The sequence below is a fragment of the Manacus candei genome, unplaced genomic scaffold (genome assembly GCF_025592945.1).
Source record: "Manacus candei isolate 608988 ecotype Guabito, Panama unplaced genomic scaffold, ASM2559294v1 h1tg000024l, whole genome shotgun sequence".
NCBI classification, from domain to species: Eukaryota; Metazoa; Chordata; class Aves; order Passeriformes; family Pipridae; genus Manacus; species Manacus candei.
In genome coordinates this window covers 2,435,028-2,451,718 of record NW_026138072.1, presented here as the reverse complement: position 1 = coordinate 2,451,718, position 16,691 = coordinate 2,435,028, and the positions used below count along the sequence as shown (strand labels likewise).

The 16,691-nt window shown below is 40.3% G+C and overlaps 1 protein-coding gene across 6 annotated transcripts in view; it reads left to right on the top strand.

Moving 5' to 3' along the window:
- Positions 1-16,691, top strand: part of DOCK8 (dedicator of cytokinesis 8) — an 89,051-nt gene that overhangs the window by 39,944 nt on the left and 32,416 nt on the right. For all 6 annotated transcript variants that reach the window (XM_051788374.1, XM_051788371.1, XM_051788373.1 and 3 more), the window contains 11 exons: positions 861-978; positions 2,502-2,572; positions 3,136-3,274; positions 4,767-4,868; positions 5,594-5,689; positions 7,681-7,915; positions 8,869-9,033; positions 10,797-10,972; positions 12,796-12,891; positions 13,763-13,858; positions 14,648-14,797. In XM_051788374.1, coding sequence (XP_051644334.1) covers positions 861-978; positions 2,502-2,572; positions 3,136-3,274; positions 4,767-4,868; positions 5,594-5,689; positions 7,681-7,915; positions 8,869-9,033; positions 10,797-10,972; positions 12,796-12,891; positions 13,763-13,858; positions 14,648-14,797 — 1,444 coding nt within the window. The remainder of the gene's footprint in view (positions 1-860; positions 979-2,501; positions 2,573-3,135; positions 3,275-4,766; positions 4,869-5,593; positions 5,690-7,680; positions 7,916-8,868; positions 9,034-10,796; positions 10,973-12,795; positions 12,892-13,762; positions 13,859-14,647; positions 14,798-16,691) is intronic.

Sequence of the window (16,691 nt, the reverse complement as noted above, 5' to 3'; positions counted from 1 at the left end):
ACTGGGAAAACAAGACACTAAATAGACATAATCATGATTCCAGAATGTATGTGTAATCCAGGGTTACCTGAAATCCCATATTTGCCATAAACTTTACTGGAGAAAAATCTTTCTGTTAGCATTTTGACTCTTCTACTAGAATTGTTGGGTTTTGAACTTGGAAGACTATCTACGCTGCCAAATTCCTCACAGAAATTTGAAGTGTAGTGATGTATTCTCATACAGAAGCTAGTAAACAGCAAAGTATGCTGTGTTTCAAAGCGTTATTCATATACATTACTTAAAAAAGGAAGTTTATAGAATTACAGTTCAAAATTTCTTATTTGTATTTACTCAGGTTCATTGATACTGCTTTTTGATTTGTATAATCTAGAAATATATGCTTTTTTTTTTGCTATAAGCTACAAATGTATGAACTTCGGTTGTTGTTTTCCTTGTTTTTATCACCTCTGAGTGATTCCTTCCCCCTTCCAAAATCTGATTATTCACATCTCAGAAAGGAGCTGCTTTCTCGAGAGGTTCCTACTTTTCATTACATGAAGCAAAGACAATAGTTCATTTGTAACAGTTCATTTGTTACATATTAAAAAAATAAAAAAAAGAGGCAGAGAGGAAGACTACCTTCTCAAAGACATAGCTTACCGTATGAGAAATCTTAAACATAGAATGTTCTATGTGTCACAGCAAGAACTTAGCTTTTCCTTGTGAACTTTTGAAATGAAATTCTGGCAAATCTCTCACTATGTAGGTGGAATTGAAGGACAGGGAGAGAAGTCAGCAAGATGCTAGTTTGTGCACCTTATTTTCAAACAGAAATGCCTGCCATTTACCCATTCTATTCTTTCTTATCTTTCTTTCAGAAATCTCCTGTATGTTTACCCTCAGAGGCTGAATTTTGCTAACCGCCTTGCTTCTGCAAGAAACATTACCATCAAGATACAGTTTATGTGTGGTGAAGAGCCTTCCTGTGCAATGCCGGTAATAAGTGCTGACATTTCTTAGCAGACTTCTGTTTACATGCATTCCTGAGGAACCTCTGAAGAGAGGAATCATCATTCACCACAGTTTCTAGTGGGACCCTAGGAAACCTAACATCAGAGAGCTTGTGAAGCTTTCCATGCTCATCAGAAAGCAGGGCTGTACTCCTTACCCACAACAAGAAAAACTTGTCATTCTAGTGGAACCAGAGGCCTCTCTTTCTTAGATAAGTCTTCCTACCTTTTGACATCATATTGCATCAATATTCTGTTGGAAACTCCAATGGTAAAATTCACAGAGCTTCAGAGACCTTTTAAGAATAGGTGCACAATCATGCAGTGTAGGTAGAGTTTTCCGTGTTTGAAACACACTGTGTTTAAAGGCGTATGTGTACACTACTAGCAGAGCAGGCAGTACTGTCTGTGTTTAGGTTATGCAGCATCTCTTATTGTAACATCCTCCATTCAAATTTACCAAGCTGGAGATCTTCAGTTTGAAGTGTTTAAACCCAGATGTCTCTTCAGCCTGAATTTTTGGGGACATTTTCTGACAGTGTTTTTGGCTATTTGAGAATGACATTGAGAAAAAAGTCTTCTGTGATTTTATGTATTAGAGAAGGAAAAAATGAGTGGAAATATTACTTTGAGGAGACTTTAGTCCAACAATTTGTTGTACCAAGGACTATCACCCAACCAGCCTTTATCAGTGAGCTGATGTTGCTTCACAGCCTTACTCCACATGACCTGTGGAACTGAAATCAGTGTTTTCCCAAGCCACACTTCTTCCAGAGCTGGAGCTGTGCCTTTTGAGTGTCACACCTTTTACACAATACTGCATCATTAGTTTCCTTAGACTCTGCCCATACTATGATTAGGTTTTTAACAAATGCTTGGGACAGACACAGTTCATCTGGCTTCCCTCTCCACTGTGAGCTGCATCTCAATACATATGGGTTTGCACCGTACAGAGATTCTTGTATAAGCTCATGTCTCAGGGCTCCCTTTAAAGTTACTGGATTCCAGGACCTTACCATGGGCCTGAGTATGAAATGAGGGAAGCAAATCTAGCACCAGAAATGCCTGTTTCTCCTCACTGATTGTAAAGGAACTTTAGAGCTCTAAGGTAAGATGACATGTGTCTCACCCTAAATAAACAGACGACAGCTGAAAAACAAAACTTTAAAAAATACTTTAAATTTGAGCACTTAGTTAAAGGCAGTGTGATAATGTGTAAGTGGCTTACCATAACTTTTTTCCTGCAATTTCTAACTTATTAGTGCATGACTGGAGAATGATGTGAGGGAGTCAATGACTCTGAAGATAACTCTGCTCCATTTTTCTGGCGTTTTACCCTGAATGGTGTGTGGGGAAGGTGCTTGGTAATAAGACATTTGTGCTAGTGAGCTAAGATAAAATTGAGGAGTCATTTTAAGTCTTCAGATACCGTCTTAAAATTTATAGAAGATGATGGTGATTAAATGCTTTAGTTCTGATTGCTGTGACTTTCTTTTCTTCATAATGTAGGTAATTTTTGGGAAATCTTCAGGTCCAGAATTTGTCCAAGAAATATACACGGCTATCACATATCATAATAAGTAAGTGTTGTTACTATTCCTAGGACTTGAGAAGTATTAATCATTATCTCTTTACATAATTGTTAGCCTACATAGTTCATCAAGGAATGCTGTTACTAATCCATTTTAAACAGTTACATTTTATGTGATTTATGATATCTAATTAGGTTTGCTACATGCATTTGCATAAGCAACCATTGCTTTTTTTGTTTGAAGCTTTTCAGTAGTTGAGAATATTCTTAATAAGAAGATTAATAAGCAGGAACAGAAAGCAATACAACTTTTAATGTAATTCACTTCAATGAATTCACAGATCTAAAAGAGCTGATGGGACATTGTTGTTCTCATTCTCATTATTGTGAACTTGGGATTTAGGATTTGCACAGCAGTAATTCTGGAATCCAAAATTAAGATTGAATGTTTTTGAAAGTATAGAGATGGGGGTGAAGCTAAAACAGTCCAGCTGATACTATCTATTCTCTTCCTGATTCAAAGCTGTACATAGTTCACAGCTGCTGGCAAATTTGCCTCTTGTTCCGTCTCATGCTTGCATAGGAAACATGCTTGGCATTTTTTTTAAACAGGTCCCCTGACTTTTACGAAGAAGTGAAAATTAAGCTGCCAGCAAAACTCACAGAGAAACACCATCTATTGTTCACATTTTATCACATCAGCTGCCAACCAAAGCAAGGAGCATCTGTGGAAACCCTCCTAGGGTATTCAGTAAGTTCCATGTGATGCATAAGTGTGTGTATGTGTGTGTGCATATCTACATCCCATGCAAACAGACTCTTTGCTTGTGAGGAATTTTGTCATTTATTCTCTTTCTGGTTATGGCAATACATCAAAGCAAATGGAAGGTCTTAATGTGAATTCATAGAAACTAGATGCAACCTGAGCTAGATTATATCCTCATCCTGTAATTTTACAATGCTAAATGTCTTTGAACTTAATGAATTCACCTGATTCAACTGAAGCATGTACCGAAACATTTGTGACAACAATACTTTATAGCATATAATCTAATTCTGTTAGATTCCATTTACTGCAAAAAAAATACCTTAAAACATATGCAATTACATTTATTACTGTTATGTTCATACATGAGGCAATAGCTAATAGAATACTCTAATGAGGTTTTATACGGTGTATAACTTCTGTTCTAAATTGTCTTTTATCCACATAAAAATTAAAAACCCAGAAAGAATCTAAAAACTAAAATGTAATTCCTTTGCATTCTTTATCTTCATGTTGAGACTAGCATGTTGTAGGTTTAGAAGTACATATTATAGCATAGTCTCTTTGACCTTTTTCTTTATCAATCAGTATTTCCAACTGGAGAGAATATAAAAGGAAAGCATAGAAGATGATAATACCTCAGATTTGAAAATGTCCTAGAGCTGTGGTCAGCAATTGAGCTGTGGGGCCAGAGAAGCACTTTCCATGAAGTTTGGGTGTTGTTTGTGTTTGTGGATTTTGTTTGGTTGTTGTTGGCTTTTGGTATTTTTTAATCCCAGTACTGAAAATCCTTTCAAATTGGCTTTATTTTATGGACAGTTATAGTCCCACCAGTGTCAGTGGAATTGTTAAGAAATAAATTAGTTTGTAGTTCAGGAACAAGACTTGACATAGGCGAGGACTTAATTTTCAAGTTTCTGTTAACCTAAATACAAAATGTTTCTTCCCTGTGATATTCAAATGCACAGCCTCTTTCAGACCTGACTAAGACAAAAATTAAATGCATCCAAATATGAATGCAGGGTCATATGAATATGAATGATAAGTCAGTCTGGCTTTAATCCTCATAGTGACCACACTGAAGATGTTCAATTCATGATAAGCAAAACTTCAAATCTGTTGCTTTGCTTCAAAACCAAGGATCAGTGTATTCAAGATACACAACTTTTTATATAAAAACATGAACTCTGCTAAATCCTTCTGGTAGGATTTATTAGAAAAATATGTGTCACACATGAGAAGCTCTGTGTTTGTTTTCTTCAAAAGAGATGGTTTGTAAAGCAGCTTTTAACATTTTTGCGCAGTAGCTATCAGTGAATTTAAAATACAAAGAAATTACTGTGGAATATGTTAGAGCAGTGAAACTTGGGTCAATATCTCATTTGTTGTTTTGTTGACTGTACCTAACAAATTAGATAAATAGCTCTTATCATATATCATGCTGAATATTGCTGTGTTTTCTCTTCATTTGTTTCAGTGGCTGCCAATTCTATTAAATGATCGTCTTCAAACTGGACATTATAGTCTTCCTGTTGCATTGGATAAGCTGCCTTTACACTATTCAATTCACTCTCCTGAGGTAACAAACAAAATTATTAAAAGATAATATTTTCCTAATGTAAGTGTTTTACAAACTAACATTGTTGTCTGCTTGTAGGCAATGCCTCTTGTTTGTCCTTTAAAAGGAGGAAGGTCTGGAGAAAAATGTTGTTGTTATTATTGTCACTGGTGTTATTATTTTATGTTGTTATATTTTTTTTTAAAGTTAGTTATTCAAGCAAATTCTCGTAAATTGTCTAATCAGGGATACATTTGTTTAGAGAGTGTCAAGTCAATAATTTGATTTCTTCCATATAAGCATGATTTGCTCGGGTTTCTTTGTGGCTGTGTGGGAGAGGGAATCAGGTGCTGCTACTGGAGGAGAAAACTGTGCCCTCTGAGTAAACATAGCTAGTAGGAAACTGTCCAGAGGGTTTAAACTGCACCACAGCACCATGGAGTGCCTTTGGTGGTGCGTTGACTGGGAAATTTTAGCCTTAAAAATATCCTATCAGAAGATGTATGTTCACACAGTCTGTGCTAGGCATCCCACTAAAATTCTCAAAATTTCCCCGATCAGTGCATCAACTTCTCTCCAACTACTGTATCAGAACAAGATGATGCCTAGCTGTGGACCTCTGTGTGGCACTGAATTTGGACATCTAAAGTGAAGTGAATACTGTGAATAGACTATAGAACCCCATGTAAACAGACTTTCTGTTTCGTTAAAAGGAAGATGACTCCCATATTTCTTTTCCATCACAGAAAATGCCATCTCAGACACCACCTATTAAGTGGGTTGAAGGACACAAAGGTGTTTTCATTGTTGAAGTGCAAGCTGTTTCATCTGTTCATACTCAGGTAATCCATCAGAAGCAACACATAGCTGTAGTTTCATTTCACAGAAAATTCAAATATCCTAGGCCAACTTTGTAGGTTTATGAAATGAAGATGTTTAAGCTCACACAGGTTTAAAAAAAACTTAAGAGCTTTGGAAATAACCGGATATCCTCGGTGAATGAAATCCTTTGGTGAAATGAAAGAGATACTAAGCAAGTTTAGAGATGACACAAAACTGGGAGGAGCTGTTGACTCCCTCGAAGGCAGGGAGGCCCTGCAGAGAGACCAAGACAAATTAGAGGACTGGGCAATCACCAACCATATGAAGTTAAACAGGGGAAAGTGCTGGATTCTGCACCTGGGATGAGGCAACCCTGGATATATATACCAACTGGGGAATGAGATGCTGGAAAGCAGTGCCATGGAAAGGGACCTGGGAGTCCTGGTTGATGTCAAGTTGAATCTGAGTCATCAGTGCCCTGGCAGCCAGGAGGACAAACTGTGTCCTGGGAGGCATCAGGCAAAGCGTCGACAGCTGGTCAAGGGAGGGGATCGTCCTGCTCTGCTCTGCACTGAGGTGACCTCACCTTGGATATTGTGTGCAGTTTTGGGTACCATAATGTAAGAAAGATATTGAGCTATTAGAGAATGTCCAAAGGAGGACAACAGAGATGGTGAAGGGCCTTGAGGGGAAGGCTGAGGTCACTTGGTCTGTTCAGCCTGGAGAAGAGGAGACTGAGGGGAGACCTCATTGCAGTCTCCAACTTCCTCATGAAGGGAAGAGGAGGGGCAGGCACTGATCTCTTCTCTGTGGTGACCAGAGACAGGACAGCAGGGAATGGCCTGAAGTTGTGTCAGGGAAGCTATAGGTTGGATATCAGGAAGAGGTTCTTCACCCAGAGGGTGGTTGGGCGCTGGAACAGGCTTCTCAGAGACGTGGTCACAGCACCAAGCCTGACAGAATTTGAGGAGTGTTTGGATGATACTCTCAGGCATATGGTGTGATTCTTGGGGGATGGTCTGATGCAGGGCTAAAGGTTGGACTTGATAATCCTTAGGGGTCCCTTCCAACTCAGCATATTCTGTGATTCTATGAAATCTATTGATAGAAGTGAACAAATGAGCACTCTCAGCAGCAAGTCACATCAAACAATAGGGGATCCTGGTGTCCTCTCAGCTCAGCAGGAGTCTGCTTAAGCTGTGTTTGAAAGACATTGGCAGGGCACAGTGCCAGTTTCTTCAGTCTGCATCTTCTATTCTGCAAGGCTGGTTCAGATACTGTGTCCACATCTCCAGAGACAGAGCACCTCCCTGCCTCCATGGACAGGTTCTACACTGCCAGCATGCATTAGGCAGCTCACTTGTGAAAGCCACATCATGTGGTAACATAAGCTTAGTTCTGGATGAGAACTCAATGATTCTGGTCATTCAGGACATTGGATCTTTGCCCATCTCATTGAAATACTGGTTTGAGGCAGAGCAGCCTTATTTTATTTCTGCTGCTTTTCGGTGTCTCTTACCCATCATGACATTGTAGTTAATCCCGATAGCTAGTCCTGTCAGCTAGAGCCTTGTGTCTGATGCAGGTCCATCACCTCTTTGCAGCATGCTTTTTAAATAAATACAAGTAGGGCATACTCATAGGGCACATAAATTATATGCAGCTGGAACTTAGATGTGAGTTGCAGGGGGACTATAGACGTATGATGACAGAGTTTTATCTGATAGAAGGAACAGTCTTTTTGATAAATGAAGCAATCACTTTAGTAAGGGCTTTAACTTTTCTGCCTTTAAGTTGATCTAACCACAGTCTGCAGTTGAGCCAGATGAAAAGGAGCAAACAAAAGGCTGTGACGGTTGCTTTACAAATTGATCACAAAGAGCAGCCACCACTGAAAACCAGGTTGAAAATCTTTTCTTTCACCCATCAGATGGTACAATAAGGCTTTGCTTAGCTACCAGTAGCCTGAACTGTATCAACTTTGTTAACTGTGAGTGCACTGTATTTGCAGGACAACCACCTGGAGAAGTTCTTCACTTTGTGCCATTCTCTGGAAAGTCAAGTGACGTTCCCCATTCGACTGATGGATCAGAAGATTACAGAGGCTTCACTGGAACATGAATTGAAACTCAGCATTATTTGTTTGAATTCTTCACGCCTTGAACCTCTTGTCTTGTTTTTGCATTTGGTACTAGATAAACTTTTCCAGCTGGCTGTGCAGCCCATGGTTATAGCTGGCCAGACAGGTATTTACTGGTTCATGGCCTTCAAGTGGCAGTGCAAGCAATCTAGAAATGTGGGGGAAATGATTGCTAAATATCCAGGCTCAGATTTAATATTTGGGGTGGTCCACTGCAGAAAGAGTCGTGCTTCTCAAGACACAGTTTTGCTGCACAATTTAATCAGGTTTAGCTGAGTTCCTGCCTTCTCTCCTTTTCCCCTACATATAAGACTCTCAGACTCTGACTGGGAGATACATTAAACTGTAGTAGTTTACTTACCTGAAAATACAGATCAGAAAGTGGTTGCGGTTCAACTTTGTATGGAGTTCAGTTGTTTTGCAAGTAAAACAGTAGCAAAATCATTATCGTACAGCTGACACTTGCTGTCTGCACCATATCTTCTGTCCAAATATCTTTAGAGAGTGTTGAATGAGCACAAAACAGAGGCTATAGTAGTGCACACTGATTTTTCTGTTACTGAGGGTGCCAGTTACCTATCACATATGTTAGCTCTGGAGGGAAGGCATACTTGGAGACAGTGGTGCAGTTTGTTTCCTATCTTATTTTGGTAATCAGTGCTTGCCATCTACTACAATATTTGTGCAAAAGCTTGCTACCTTGTATTTGTCGGCCGGAGAGCAATGAGTCTTAGTGTTCTTTAGGTAGGTAGTTTTTAGGAAATGTGTGAAGGCTGCTAGAAATTATAATTAACAGTTAGAATCTGCTTTTATGTAGCACAGAGTGACAGAATAGCAGTGATTGTGTTGAAAGTCAGTGGATCTGCTGAAGAGTGTTTATTGGCCTATGTAGACTTTGGGTCTGGTCAGGTAGAGCACTTACTGTCTAGAGCTCTGAATTTTTAAAGGATTGAATTGAAGCTTATAGGATTAGTTGTTGCTGCAAAGAATACCCTCACCTAATTACATTATACCCTTCAGTATTATACCCTGACACTAATTCTTGTCTTTGTTTCACAGCCAACTTCTCACAGTTTGCTTTTGAATCTGTGGTTGCAATAGTGAACAGTCTTCACAACAGCAAAGAGCTGAGCAAAGATCAGCATGGGAGGAATTGCCTCCTGGCATCTTATGTGTACTACATATTTCGTCTGCCAGAACCTCAAAGGGAAGTGGTCAAACCAGGTATTATTGGTGCAAGGGTTGCAAAAGTATTCTTTTTTCTTGATACATGCTATTCAACGTGATACTTGTAAGAGGAGGACCTAAGGAACTGATCTATAAGATAGCAAACAACTTCTTAGACCCTAACTGCATACTGTTTAAGCACTGTACTGTTCTGATGTATCATTTTTCTCAGAGGTAGCTCAGGAATATCAGGGCTGCAAAGAGCAACATGGACTTGCCACTCATAATCTCCAACTCTCAGTTGTTCATTTAAGATGCAGGGTTGAGGTGAGAAAACTCCACAGCTTCAGGCAATGTTGTAGCTTAATGAAGATGAAAGCAAGAGATGTTGCCTAAACTGAAGCTTTCTCTAGAGGAATTTCCTTCATAAATTAAAATGACCTTAAGATGCCAATTTCTTACTGGCCTGTACATCGGTAAATTACTTTCTGTGCAAACTAACTTACTGCCAAGTGGTATAGGGTCAAGCTCAACCAATTTCTCCATTGTATTAAGGATGTCATAAGAGGATAAAATGCTGTATGCTGGCCAGCAGGTTGAGACAGATGATCCTTCTCCTCTTCTCAGCCCTGCTGAGGCCATACCTAGGGTGCTGTGTACAGTTTTGGACTCCCCAGTACAAGAGACACATGAACATGTTGGACAGAGACCAGCCAAGGGCGACAAAGGTGACAAAGGGACCGGAGTGTCTCTTCAATGAAGAAAGGCTAAGAGAGCTGGGACTGTTCAGCCTGGAGAAGAGAATGGTCAGGAAGGATCTTCAGCGTACACAAGATGCTAAAGGGAGAGTGCAAAAAAGACAGAACGTGGCTGTTTCCAGTGACACCTAGTGACAAGATCAGAGGCAATGGGCACGCACTGAAACACAGTGAGCATGAAGAAGTACTTCTTTCCTGTGAGGATGTCTGAGCACTGGCACAGGTTTCCCAGAGAGGTTGCCCAAGCCTCTCATCTTGGAGATAGCAGAAAGCAGTTTAGACATGGTCTGGGCAGCTGACTGAAGGTGATCTTGCTGGAGCAGAGGGTTTGGACCAGAGGGCCTTCAGAGGGCCCTTCCAACCTCAACCGCTCTGTTATTCTGCTGCAGTCATTGTCCTAAAGCCTACAGGATTCATTTAATCAATTGGTATATATTAAATGACTTACCACCAAGCAGCTGTGCCGTGGGAGCTAAAGATATGTACGCCTTTTTCTCTTGCAAGTATTCATTTAAATCCCCCTTGAGGGACATTTAGGCTGATGTTACGATGTGCTAAAATCTCTGAGCTCGCATACACTTGGAAATTCTTTATCCTGGGAAAATAAGGTCCATAGTGAAACTGAAAACTAGATAATCATTTAGTGAAATTCCTGATGGCAGTGCTCCCTGCCTCCTTGGACACTTTGCACGTGGTATTAAATGTTATATGTTGAAGGTGGTATTTTGTGTTTAGGCCTGTGAATATTGTCTTCATCTACAGCAAATTAAAAGGATCTGAAGGGAAGAAAGAGCTATTGTAATAGTGCTGCTGCTCAGGTAGCCATATTAATCTTTTGTTACTACTTGTGCAATCACCCTGTGAACTGTCAACTGCGATAATATCTGCAACTTGTCATTCAATGCCTGTGTAATTTGTTAATGAAGCAGTTGGTGGTGGGATTTTCAGAAGCTTTCATCTTTTCAAAATGCTATAACAGCACTGAGCAAAACTGGCTTGAATCTCATGTTTGTCTCATATATATGTCCTTTAGTCTTAATTCAAACATCTCCCTATGGGCAGGTGCAGGCAGCAGTACCATTTCGACCGAGTCTCGTTATTACACATTTGGACGCACTTCCGCAATGTCTGTTGGAAGTAAACTCCTGCAGAGCCGAGTGATCAGCTGCAGCAATCCTGACATCACTGTTACACAAACTGCTACTGATGAGGAGGTCAAAAACATCATGTCATCCAAGGTAAGAGAACAAAGTCAAATATCAGGAGAGTGGTACAGTCCAAAACTTAATAATCCAGATTTTGTCTTTGAGGGTTGGATTTGCGTCTTGTAAATGCTTCTGGTATGTATCACCAGAAGCATTTGCTGTTTATCTGATGTGTCATAGACCCATGTTAAATCCCAATGCTAAATTCTGATGTCTCTTATCAGTGAAGAGCAAGAGGTAGGAACTCTGTCTCTTGTTTGTGGCTCAGACCTCCCACTGAGGGATCTGGTTTTTTGACATGCCTCACTCTCCTGTTATTCCAGACATTTAGGTTCTGTTCATATCTGCTGACCTGGTCTGCTTCAAGTTGCACAGAGTCAGTGCAGCCACAGACCTTCTTTCTTTTTTTTTTCTTTTTTTCCTTCTTCTATTTTGTTATTTACATATTTATTTTTATGTTTGGTGCTAAATAGTTTTGTGTTTAAAAAAAAAAAGTAGGCAATTATATGACACTGGCCCTATAATTTTATACTGGCTATAGTACAGGTGCCATGTGCTTAGTTTGTAACTGGTCTTTTCAAACTACTTCACTCAACCACAGAATGAAACACAAGCTTCTTCTGGCTTTCTCATCCGCAACTACATATGCCACCAACAGCTTGCAGGACAGAAAGGTTGATGACATCTGAGAAACGGGATTTTGCTTCCCTGTTTGGTACCTGGTACTTCCTGGTCTGCAGCATCCCAGGCTCGTCTCAGAGCTTTATGAAGATGGTTATGCTCAGCTCTCTGGGGAACCAAAATCTAGAGGTTCCCGTTCAGCTGGAGCTGGGAAGCTGTGCCTCTGACAAAAGCAGGATTTTTTTTACCTGTGCAGGGAGCCTGCTGCTAGCTGCACCCCTGGCAGTGCTCTACAGCAGCAGGTCTGATGAACTCTGAACCCTACCCCACCTTGCTTTTCTGTGTTACATTTGTAAAATACTGCTTCTCGAGTAGGTTATTTTCAGAAACATTTTGAAGTCTTTTCTCCATGGAATGACTATATGTCTTTCTGGTTAAAGTGAATGGGTACCTGTCTTTGGCAAATGAAACCAGAACTAGTATGATGCACAGGCTTTGACAGTTTATTTGGTTTGTTCATATGGGCATATGTATTCACCCATAGCAACTTTTAATAACATAGACTTGAATTTAATAGCCTTATGACTTTTACTCTAATGTACTCTGTCCTGGGGGGGGGGTGAACCCAAACCCCAGAGCTCAAGGCATGCTTCCAAATTAACACAAAATTAAAATGTTTCATATTACAGCTCCATCCCATTGATAAATGTGGCAATTTACAATTGGCTACTGCTGTTTCACTGCCTTTTTAATTTGCGTTGCTTTTAATGGAAGGAAGACTAATTTCAGATGTAGCACCAGAGGATAAATTTACACCCTTTTCAAGGGTGAATCGTATCTTTGTAAGTACAGCTGCAGTGCTGCCATTGGGCACGCGATGGCAGTGCTGGCATTTGCACCCTCCTGTGGCTCGTGCTTTCAGGGGGTCTTCAGCCTCCAGGGGGAAGAGGGACGGGGAGAAGGAAAGAAAAGAACTGTTTAGGTGAACATCTGTGCATACCTTAAAAAAAATCCAACAAACTACAAACAAAAAAACCCCAAAACAAACAAAAACCCTCAAAAAACAAAAACCAAAACACAAAACAAAACAAAGAACAACAACAAAAAAACCACAAAAACAAAAAAAGAAAAAAACAACCAACAAACAACCCGCTGCTGCTGATTTCTTCTCTGTTAATGAGCTTAAGTCATTTATTAACTTACTATTATGTTTTTCTTCTGACTGTGTCCCCCAGCCTGTGGATCACAGCTCCAGTCGGATGTCTTACTATGTTGAAGGGACAAATGACATGTCAAGTATTTGTGCAAACCCAAGACCATCCAATAAAAAGGTAGGCTAAAAAGATACCACTATGTGTGAGGGAACTCATTAACAGAACATGGAGCATCCTGTGGCAGTGCTGGCAATTGGCATTTCTAAATGAGGAGAGGGGAGAAACAGAACAGAATGACAACCAGTTTTATCAAACAAGGCATTTGTGGTGGAATATTGAATCATTGGGTAAATATTACTCAAACTTTTCTGCTTCTACTCCAGAGTCTTTAGACTGTTTTTCCAGGACAGATTTAGACAAGTAGCAGCGGACTGTTTGGATCCTACTTTGCTCTCTTTCTCAAGATCTTAGAGCTTTTCCACTGCTGTTTACCCTTGGATACTTGCCTTTACATGTTACAGTAAACTCGATTCAGAAGTATTTGCCACCTCTTTCTTCTGTAGAGTGTTCTTCTTTGTCCCTTTTTGTAGCTTTTAGAACCAAGAAATTCCATCCTGACCTCTGTACAAGGTCTGCTGTGGTTATTGCTGTGTCCTTCCCTCCCACCACAGACTCAATCTTACTTCTACCTCCTCTCAAAAACACATGGATGTGCTAAATGAAAACACTTAGTGGGTAGTGGGAAACATGACTACTCTCTGTCATACAAACAGCCAGTGGCCTGAGGATAGACCAAAGGCATTTCCCTGTTCAGTTATTCGGAGTTCTGGATCAACAGAAAAATGGGTCCCAAAGGCTGTGTGTCACTAACATTCTTTAAATGTCATTTTGGTCAAATCTACCTTCTTATCCTACATCCACACATCCCCATCCAGCTGCAGACTCCCCAGTATGGAGGAGTTTCCCACAGGGAAGATGGGGAAATGTTGAAAATGGAAGACGAGCTGATTGAGAAGCCATTTTCCAACAGTCTGTGTTTATTATCTAGCATTTCCACGAGGAGCTGGCACTGCAGATGGTGGTCAGCACAGGCATGGTGAGAGAATCTGTCTTCAAGTATGCCTGGTTCTTCTTTGAGCTTCTGGTAAGATTTGACAATGATATTTCACAGTTAGTTAATGGTGAAATGCAGTAGGTACTTCAGGCACAGATTTAGTTGGGTGGTGACCTCTTTAGTTATTCAACCCCACTGCATAAAGGAAGGTCTCAAATAATGGAAGTACAACTAAAGAATTCTTCATATTCACCCCCATTCCACACTGATGGCTGTGGTGCAAAAGTTCTGCATGAACTACATGAGCAGTGGTCCACAGCTTCCAAAAGACTGAGACACTCATCAAACCAAGCCCTTCCTTTTCTGTGAATACCTGTTCCTGTCTTTTCCATTTTGTTAATAACATGGGAGCAGTGACAAAGCTCCACAAACACACAGTTTTACAGAGCCCTGAGGTGATGTATGTCAGTGGAAATTGCATACTGATTTCCACTGGCAGCATATATGTAACCCAACATCAAGTCAAAAAATAAGAATTCCACGCATGTCACTCCCTGTCCATCATGGAGGGAAAAAGATGCAAACGGCAGCATTTCAGAACTGCAGATGTAAGGGTCTGGGGGAGGGTGATTCTGATTTCAGGTGCTGAGAGTAGCCAACTGCATGAATATGGACAGAAATCAATGTCTGTCTGTGTTTGAGTCTTAAGCTCTCTCTTGTCATTGCCACTACAAGTAGGATTTATCACAACAGCTCTGAGAAGACGAGTGATTACATTGAGGGAAAAAGAAGTAGGAAATATTACTTCCATGAACAAACTTAAAGCAGAATTTTACCCCCGGTTTGGGCATTTTTTTAGTATTTTTTTCTACTTTACAGATAAAAAGTATGGCTCAGTATGTTCATAACATAGAGAAGCAAGACAACCCACGAAGAACTCGGTTTTCCGATCGCTTCAAAGATGATATTACCACTATAGTTAGTGTGATTACTTCAGAGATTGCTGCACTTTTAGTCAAACCACCAAAAGTAAGTGCATGGAATAATCAACATGGATCCTTGCTACTGACCTTGTGTAACCCTGAGCTATATTTAATCCCATTTAAACTTCAGGAGTCTTGCTAGAATTAGGCCAATACTGAGGCAATATTTTCACATGGATCTTAAGTTAGAGTTGTGGCAAGGCAAAGGTCAGCCTTGCACTCCTTTGGCAGATCGTTTTTCTTCAGCTCAGTTCCCCAGCTTGCTTCTCAGTGTGGCTGCAACATGGAGGGAGAGAACTCCCTTTCCCATTGACAGGAAAGGCTGAGCATCCATTTTCAGTGGCAGTGATGCTTTATGCCAGGTTAACCAGAGCATCAGACTGCAGCCCAAGCAGGGCTTCTTGCTCTTATCCCCCTTTACAGTCACCCTCATTCCTACTGCATTGTGTTTTATTCCTCGTTTGAGTTCTCTGTAGCAGTGGACTCTGCAATATTAAGGCAGAGTTCCTCATGAGGGTTGCAAAAGCAAGTGATCTAACCCCTGATCTCTGTAAAGAGGCACTGGCTACTTGAAAGTTAAAGACAAAAAATAAGCCCTAAGTCCCATGAAATTCTTTCTCTTTTTAACGAGTTGCACTGATATAACAGATTATAAAGTGGAAGGGATCACAAATTGCAGTTTATATTTTAACATTGCTACTGTCAGCTTATACCACTGATACCACTCCACACTGGCCTGTAGACAAAATTTAGGCTACAGTTAGGCATTGAGTCACTGTTTGCTTAGTTGTTGCAACCAACTTGATTTCATGTCCCAGAGCTGCCAAATGCACTGTGCTAGCCCAGCAGAGTGCTCTACCACAGAGCAGAGCAGGCTGGAGAGCTGGCCTGCCATATCACTTATCAACCAGCTCAGTTTCCTGATCCACTTTCTCCAAGTGTGCACTGCCGTGCTGTTGAGGAGCAGAAACTGGGAAAAGGCAAGACCAGACAAATGGAAGCAGAGAATGGCAGAAGGGGTTGTCACTGTCCACCAAAAAGTTGTTCCTAAAGCTTTAACCTTTGCTCAGTCATTTGATGTGCTTCCGTGATAGCACATGCAGAGAAATCATTTCCACATAAATGTTTACTTAAGGCACCAGTGACTTTTTTTTTTAAATATGTTATGAAATAAAAATTTGTTACATTAAAAATATTTTAACAGAACTGTAGTCTCTGCTAACACACTAGTATTTATTGCTTCCTTACAAGAAATACACAAGTTATTGTGGCCTGTTAGTTCAATTTGATTTTGATAGAGTGAGTTTGATAGAACCTGCTTATGTGTGAAAATCCCACTGCAGTGTCTTCAGTATTAGGGCCATTGGTTAGTTGTACGAGCAGTAGGTAATGGGTGTTTGATTTTTAAATCCAAGCAGTAATAATCAATGTTATGATACGTGGTTGAGCATGTCAGATTGCCCTGGATTTCTACAGTTATATGTCTGGCATATGCTAGCCTGTCCAATAAGGTCGTGGAAACTAGTTTTTTCTTCACATATTTTGCTGTGTAAATTCTGTACTGTGTATTCCTGAAGAGCAACAAAAAGGTTGAAAAATGAAGAATTAAATTGTGGCCACCCTGAGGTGAGGCACACCTGTTCTCACTAGTCAGAGGTGCCAGTAGGGGCAATATTTTTCTCAGTCATCTCCTCTGTCAGTTTTGAGTGAGCTCCCCTGAAGGCTCTGAACATTAAATGAGTGCAGATCCCTCAGGCATCTCCATTAATTCCTCTTGGGAAACTACATATGCTACTGAGATTTTATGATTTAAATTGGTATGTTTGAAGTAACTGTAGCCTCATTTTAGAGACCACATGAGTTCTGTGTGATTGTTACTTGAGGCTGTGTATCTCTGGTAATCAGGCCAATTCTAAGCATGCAACAGCTTAGCTGCTGAA